The 7,691-nt window shown below is 44.8% G+C and overlaps 1 protein-coding gene across 20 annotated transcripts in view; it reads left to right on the plus strand.

Moving 5' to 3' along the window:
* The window catches only part of VSIG10 (V-set and immunoglobulin domain containing 10), a 73,668-nt gene that overhangs the window by 62,654 nt on the left and 3,323 nt on the right, over nucleotides 1-7,691 (plus strand). For 14 of the 20 annotated variants that reach the window (XM_086347976.1, XM_086347975.1, XM_086347980.1 and 11 more), the window contains 4 exons: nucleotides 1,878-2,171; nucleotides 5,234-5,344; nucleotides 5,659-5,674; nucleotides 7,162-7,373. In XM_086347976.1, the coding sequence (XP_086204102.1) occupies nucleotides 1,878-2,171; nucleotides 5,234-5,344; nucleotides 5,659-5,674; nucleotides 7,162-7,373 (633 nt within the window). The remainder of the gene's footprint in view (nucleotides 1-1,877; nucleotides 2,172-5,233; nucleotides 5,345-5,658; nucleotides 5,675-7,161; nucleotides 7,374-7,691) is intronic. The other 6 variants (XR_015144550.1, XR_015144551.1, XR_015144553.1 and 3 more) reach the window with 2 other exon arrangements.

A 7,691-nucleotide genomic window follows, 5' to 3' on the forward strand; every position in this document is an offset into this window, starting at 1 on the left:
AGGGCTCTAGCATGCTGTCCATCTCCTGCAGATCTGTGAGGCTCCGCAGCACCAACCCCACCCTTGCCCCACCCTTGCATGCAGCATCGTCTTAAGCGAAACTCTGAATTTCTAACCGAGCTGGCTGGTGACATAGCTTTTTGAGGGGTGAATGCTGTGTTTGGTGAAAGTACGTATCTTTGGGTTGCAGGGGAGGTGCACTGGGGGACTGTTTGTTTTGCCTTTAGTAAAGGAAGAAGGGGCCATTTCTCAAACTTTGGCTTGGGACCCTGAAATACAAACATACTGATGAGGCTTGTCACTGCTGCCGGCTTTGTGACCCCAAAGGAAATTCTGGTTAACCACAAGCAGGGAAGGAGCAATTTAGCAACAACATGGGGGGAATCTGATAGTTGATTCAAGAAGGGGTGTTCACAGGTGATTTTTCTGAGCAAAACCAGGTTTGGGCGATTCTCCTCTGCTGACCCGACCTAGAGAGAGGTTGTTCCACCCCCAGCCCCCTCCCCCTTCCCCCTTCCTTCTTCCCTGGACACCAGCAGTGAAACCCTAGATTTCTCTCTTGGAACAACTGCCAAGGGGAAGCGTGTAGTTTCACTTTCCTGGGCAGGAACCCAACATGCTGCTCTGTATTCCTCAGCTGCTGAAAATATGGATTTAATAAGTCCTCCCAAGATGAATTCACTACCCTTCCCAAGAGGATATGCATTAGGGGGAAAGGCTTCCCATGTGAAGGCTACAGACTGATCCTCATAGTAGATCTCATGGCTCCCCGTCACCCCCTTAAATCAGACCCCAAGGCCACAGGGATGCACAGTCTTGAGTTTTCTAGGACAGACCTATGGTAGACAGAAGAATAGCCTCCCAAGGATATCCACATCCTAATCCCCAGAGCCTGTGAATTTGTTTGCTTACATGGTAAAGGGACTTTGCATCTGTGATCAAGGATATTGAGATGGGGAGATTGTCCAGGATTCTCTGGTTGGGCCCATTGTGATCCCGAGGTTCCTCATAAGAGGGAGGCAGGAGGGTCAGTGTGGTAGTGATTTGTTATGACAGATGCGAGCAGAAGGAGTAATTCAAGGAAGGGGCCATGAGCCAAACAATGCAGGTGGCTTCTTTCTAGAAGCTGAGAAAAAAGGAAATGGATTCTCTCCTTGAGCCTCCGGAAGGAACCAGCTCTGCCAACACCTTGACTTTAGTTCTGTGAGATTAGTTCAGATGCCTGGCCTCCAGAACTATAAAACTAAGAGGATTAATTTGTATTGTTTTAAGCTGTTTGTGCAATTTGTTACAGCAACAACAGGAAACTAATTCAGGTGCCCTCCTGTCCCCTGAAACACCCTTGTCAGGGTGTGTGCCCGTATTTTATCTGATCAGTGTGGTTATTACACACAGAAGCCTAGTACATAGGAAGTAAGGAGAAGTGGATCACAAAAGCCTGACTTCTTGGGTTCCATTCTTATACAGACCAGTTCATCCTGGTTTGCCTAGGATTTCACAAGCCTTGAAAGCCCCAGGTGCTGGGAATCCCCTCAGTCTTGGGCAACCCAGGACAGGTGGTCCCCCTAAATTTTAGTTGCTCACTTCCTTAGTTGTGTGACTTTAAGTTACTTGACTTTCTGTGTTCCTCAGTTTCCCCATCTGCAAAATGGGAATAACAAGATTATTGTTGAGAACTAGTTGGGTTAATACATAGGGTGCCTAGCCCATGGTAAATGCTCAACAAATATTATCTTTTATTATTATACGAGACCAGGTGTGGTACAGATATTCCTGGAGTTTCTTTGTTCCAAAACAAGTAACATTCTTGAACTTCTCAGGTCACCGCTTGAATCTCCTTAAATGTTTCTCTTTCTTTACTTTCTCCTGATGGCCAGGGAGCCCCTCCCTTCTCTCTGAGCCCATGAAGACTTGCTTCGTGGGGGGCAGTGTGACGCTTACCTGCCAGGTGTCTGGAGCCTACCCCCCTGCCAAGATCATGTGGCTGAGGAACCTCACCCAGCCCAAGGTGGTCATCCAGCCCAGCGGCCACCACCTCATCACCCAGAGTGGCCAGAGCTCCACCCTCACTATCCGCAACTGCTCCCAGGACCTGGATGAGGGCTACTACGTCTGCCGGGCTGAGAATGCTGTGGGGGTGAGGGAGGTGGACATCTGGCTGAGCGTGAAAGGTGAGTGATGGAAGTGACCCTGGAGGAGTAGAGCTTCAGAGGACCAGCATGGGGACAGCTTGTTGCTTCCCTCTACTTGTGTCACTGCCATCAGGGAGGAGGCATATCTGCTTACCTGTGGCTTGACAAGAGGGATGGGGAAATTACTGTCCAGTCCTAAATCTCTATTGTATCAAGATAAAAACTTTATTTCCTCTCAACCCAGGGATCAAACCCGGGTCTTCTGTACTGCAGGTAGATTCTTTACCACCTGAGCCACCAGGGAAGATACAAAAGTTATTTAATATCAGTTACATCCTAAAGAAAAAAAAATGTATATATATATATAAAACATATATATTCAAATACATGTCTAAAATAAAAGATATAATGATATTTTTATATATTGTAAGCTGTGAAACATAACAGCAAAATGAACACCTAAGAAACTACCATCCCACTTAAGATATAGAACAGTAACCAGCACTGCTGAAGTTACCTGTAGGTAGTGTGGCAGATTTAGAAAACAATAGCAGCAAAGCTAAAAAAACATGCTGCTCACTTAAATTTGCACTTTAGAAAAACAAAGAATTTTTTTTTTAGTGTTATGTCCCAAATATTGCATCGGACATAACTTTTTAATATTTAAAAGTTTTATTTTTTATTTGGCTGCACTGGGTCTTAGTTGTAGCATGTGAGATAGTTTCCTGACCAGGGTTTGAACCCAGGCCCCCTGCATCGGGAGCTTGGAGGCTTAGCCACTGTCCCACCAGGGAAATCCTGGGACATACTTATTCAAAAAAAATTATTGTTTATCTGAAATCCAAATTTAAGTGGGCATACTGTATTCTATCTGGCAACCCTACCTGTAGGCCTGTTTTCAGTCTCATCCTGAGCCTTCTGAAAAAGGTAACTCCTGAGTTTCATGTTTTATTTAAGAAAAATTTTGCTGCATATGTACACATTTTTTTTTCACATTTCTTGATAATATATTGTTTGGTTTTTGTTTTAGAGTTTTGAAAAAAATGTGTTATTATACAAATGTAGTCTTTTTGTAACTTGCTGTTTTTACTCCACATTTTGTTTTCCGGGATTTATTCATGCTGACATTTGTAATTATATTTTATGCCTCTTCCTGGCTTCTTAATTTTCCACTGTAGCACTATTCCACAACTAAACTGTTGATTTTCCTGCTGATGGACATTTGTGTTGTTCTGATTTTTTGTTATTGTGATGAACAGTCTTGCTGTGAAAATCTTTTACCCAGCCCCCTGTGCACATATACCCAGGTCCCCAGGCAAATATGTCTCCAGCATATCTGTACCAAGAAGTAGAAATGAAGGGTTATGGGTTATGTGCATTTTTATCTTTATGAGGTAATATCAAATTATTTTCCAAAGTGGTTATACTAATTTCCATTTGCAATGGCAGTTGTCCCAGATTTTCAACCACAGATTTTGTGATTTTTGTCCATCAAGTAAGTGCAAAATGAAATCTCACTGTGGTTCTAATTTGAATTTCTTTGATTACTAAGAAGGCTGAACATTATTTCATATGTTTATTTGCTAGTTTTCTTCTATGAAATATATAATTGTGCTTTTTAAAAAATAGTTTATTTAAAAATTAAAAAAAATTTTTTTCTTTTGGTCACATCATGTGGCTTTCTAGATCTTCCCCAACCAGGGACTGAACTCAGGTCTGGAATCCTAACCACTGGGCTACCAAGGAACTCCCCATAATTGTCTCTTTTGATGTTTTCCTCTTTATTATAGATATATAGGAGTTCTTCAGAAATTCCACACACTAATTCCTTGTTTTACATGTTACAAATATCTTTCAGTTAGTCCTTCTTGCTTTATTTATGGTATCCTTTGATTTGCAGAGGTTCTTTAATGTGGTTGATTTTATGAATATTTTCTTGTATCACTAGCATTTCTGTGTCTTAAGAAATCCTTATCTATCCTATGGTCATGAAGGCATTCTTTTATATTGTCTTCTTAATGTTTTATTGCTTGCCTTTCACAGTTAACTCTGTAGTCCATCTACAGTTGACTTTGGTGAATGGAGGAAGTAGACATCAAGTTTCCTCCACCCCCAGTTTGGATAACCATTTGGTCTAATATGACTTCCTAAAGAGTTCCTTTTTTACTCACTAGTCTGTCCTATATCAAGTTTCCTTTTGTTCATAGACCTGTTCTTATTGAACCCATGCCCTGTAGAGTAGAAGCCCAATGTCTTAACCACTAGACCACCAGAAAAGTCCCTTCCTATTCTGTTCTGTTGATCATGTCATTGCGGCACTAGTAATTCACAGTCCTAATTATTGTAGCCTTAACAGCAGTCTTGATGTATGAAGACAGAGATTTTAACTTTCCAATGTTCTTTTGTATCACATGCTTCATTTGATTCCCACAAACTGTATGAAGTAGGAAAATGAGATATTTGTCTTGCTTTACAGAGAAGTCAATGGCACCCCACTCCAGTCCTCTTGCCTGGAAAATCCCCTAGGCGGAGGAGCCTGGTAGGCTGCAGTCCATGGGGTTGCTAAGAGTCGGACACGACTGAACGACTTCACTTTCACTTTTCACTTTCATGCATTGGAGAAGGAAATGGCAACCCACTCCAGTGTTCTTGCCTGGAGAATCCCAGGGACGGGGGAGCCTGGTGGGCTGCCGTCTATGGGGTTGCACAGAGTCAGACACGACTGAAGCAACTTAGCAGCAGCAGCACAGAGAGGTCATGAGGCTTCCCTGTAGCTCAAATGGTAAAGAATCTGCCTGTGAAGCAGGAGACCAAGGTTCGGTCCCTGGGTTGGGAAGTTCCTCTGGAGAAGGCAATGGCAGTCCACTCCAGGATTCTTGCCTGGAGAATTCCTTGGACAGAGAAGCCTGGTGGGCTACAATCCATGGGGTTGCAAAGAGTCCAACACAACTGAGTGACTAACACAGTCCACAGAGAGGTCATATGCCTCACCCAAGGTCACAAAACCAAGATAAGAGCAGGATCCAGGCAGGGGAGGAGAGGTGTTGTGCTCCTAGCTGTGTGTATCACGTGGATAAGTGAAGGGTGTGGTGTGTCTGCAGAACCTCTAAACATCGGGGGAATCGTGGCCACCGTCGTGAGCCTGCTTCTGCTGGGACTGGCCATTATCACCGGGCTCCTGTTGTATTACAGCCCTGTGTTCTGCTGGAAAGGTAAGAGCTTCCCGGAATGGTAAGGACTTCCTGGGCCCCTTTGTTTCTCTTGCAGGCTTCCTGAGAGGGTGTGGGTGGGGGAAGATGGTCCCTGTTATGCTCCCCCCTGAAGCTCCATTCTGTAGGCTTCCAAACTGGGTCCAGATTTGCAATAATGAAGCACCCAAGTACCCTTCCTGAGCACCCTGTCATCTCTCGTTTTGGGTCAGTTTTCTCATTGCCCATCGTTTTGTAACTGTTAGCTGGCTTAGAAACTTCTGTGAGGCCGAAGTAGATCTTATTGGATATTAATGTTTTTTCCTTTCTCCTTTCAGTAGGAAGCACTTTCAGGTGAGTGTCCCCTAGACTCAAATCAGAAACCAATTTCCATAATCTGTTTTCACTGATGTTTTGTTTATAACATTTCATAAGAGCAGTAGTAATCACTACCACTGGGCACCCACCAGGGGCCAGACCCGGGGCTGGGGCTTCCTCAGGCGTTATTAGAGACCCCATCATACACTCCTCAGGGTGCTGCTGGCATCGCCGTCTTCCAGATACGGTGAGGGAGGCTCACTGAAGCGAAGCAGTTTCTGCAGGCTCATCTAGGAAGTGATGGCCATACCTGCAGTCAGACCCAGGTCTGATTGACTGCAAAGTCTGTGCTCCTTTTTCAATGCCAGACCTCAGGGCGAGGCACGTTGCTGGTTTGTTGTTGAGGCATAAAGACAGCATGAATGTGTTGAGCTCAGTCATTCATGTATTTATCTAATTTTCTGGAAAGAGCTAAAAGGAAGAATAAGTCATAGTCTTACAGCGTGCTTTGGAAAACTAGTCTGCGTATGCCCAGAAGCCCCTCCCAAAAGGAGGGAACCTTAGTAGGAGAGAAACAACTAAGTGGAACTTGACTTCCCAGGAGAGCCTGCGCAGCGAGGAGCTCTTCTCTTCGCTTCTCTTATCCGCTTATAATTTGGGGTATTACTGTTCTGGGACAAATAATGAGATTTCATTGTTCTGGCACCGTCTTTCATGGGAGAGTGTTACCTGTACTGCCCCATTTTTGAGGGTCATTTTGGCATGAGTCTGTCCTTCCCAGGCTTATTTCTCACAAGAGGGAGCAGCTTGGCATAATGGGAAAAGGCTTTGGAATAAGTGGACCTGGGTTTACATGGCTGCTCTGCCCTTCAAGCCTGAGGCTCCTGGAAAAGCCCTGACCCTCTCTGAGCCTTTGTTTCCTCAACTGTTTCTCAGAGGCAGGATGTGAGGATTAAATGAGAATGTCATGCTCACAGGATTGTGACTGGCCCATGAAATGTACAGTCTGGCTGGGGAGGCAGAACTAGCAATCATCTAGAGGACAATTAAGTGCCAAACCGCTGGCTGTGGATGCCAAACTCAGTCACAGCTCAAGGCTGCAGGGCGAGGGAGAGGACTTTACTAGGGCTTTGAATAATGAAGAGGAAGAGAAATTTCAGTAAGTAGAGGAGAAATAAGGGCATTTCAGGAAAGGAACAGAGCATCTCTGTGCGTGCTGCAAGGGGAACTGAAATGGTGAGAGCTTGGGACCCTGAGGTCACCTGCCAGACGAACAGTGGGGAGAGGGGACGGGGGATGATGAAATTCACCCAGCACACAGTGTGATTATCTAGACAGTCTGTGGCAGCACCTCTTTGAAAGGTCATCATCTCCATCTCACAACTCAACCACGTTGAGTCCATGAGGAATTGTCCATGTTACCAAAGGGGCTGCAGAGAACCGAGTGTTCCCTATTCAAGTGAGGGCTGAAGTTGGAGAAAACAGGGTATCTTCTTGATCATTTCTTCCCTTTTGGAAATTAGGAGGCAAGACATGGGTGATGTCATGGTTTTGGTGGATTCGGAAGAGGAAGAGATGGAGGAGGAGGAAGATGCTGCAGAAGAGGAAGAGGAGGAAGCTAGTGAGAGGGAGGAGTCGCCAATAGAAATAACCAAGTATGGCCACATTCACAGAGTGACCGCGCTGGTGAACGGGAATGTGGACCAGATGGGCAACGGACTGCAGGCTCTGCAGGGTAAGCTCTTTGCCCTTTAAAGCACTCTGCAAGGTCGTGGTGGGCTTCCCAGGAAGAAGTCTCCAAGGGTCTGCTTTTTAAGGGCTGGGAAAGACAGTTAAAGTTTAATCTAGAATCTAAGAATCTCCCATTAACTACCAACATAACAATTAAACTGACAAATACCTACTGCGGGCCAGCTCTGGGAAAGACACAGATTGGTACTGTCAGGCACCAGAAAATCAAGACCAATGGTGATGGGCTTTACAAAAGCAGTTAGCATGAACAGACTGAAATATGAAGGGAAAATGAAAATAGAAGGAAGACTTAACCAACCCT

The sequence above is a fragment of the Bos grunniens genome, chromosome 17 (genome assembly GCF_055505025.1).
Source record: "Bos grunniens cultivar Pamir isolate PY7600 chromosome 17, Bosgru_T2T1.0, whole genome shotgun sequence".
Lineage (NCBI taxonomy): Eukaryota > Metazoa > Chordata > Mammalia > Artiodactyla > Bovidae > Bos > Bos grunniens.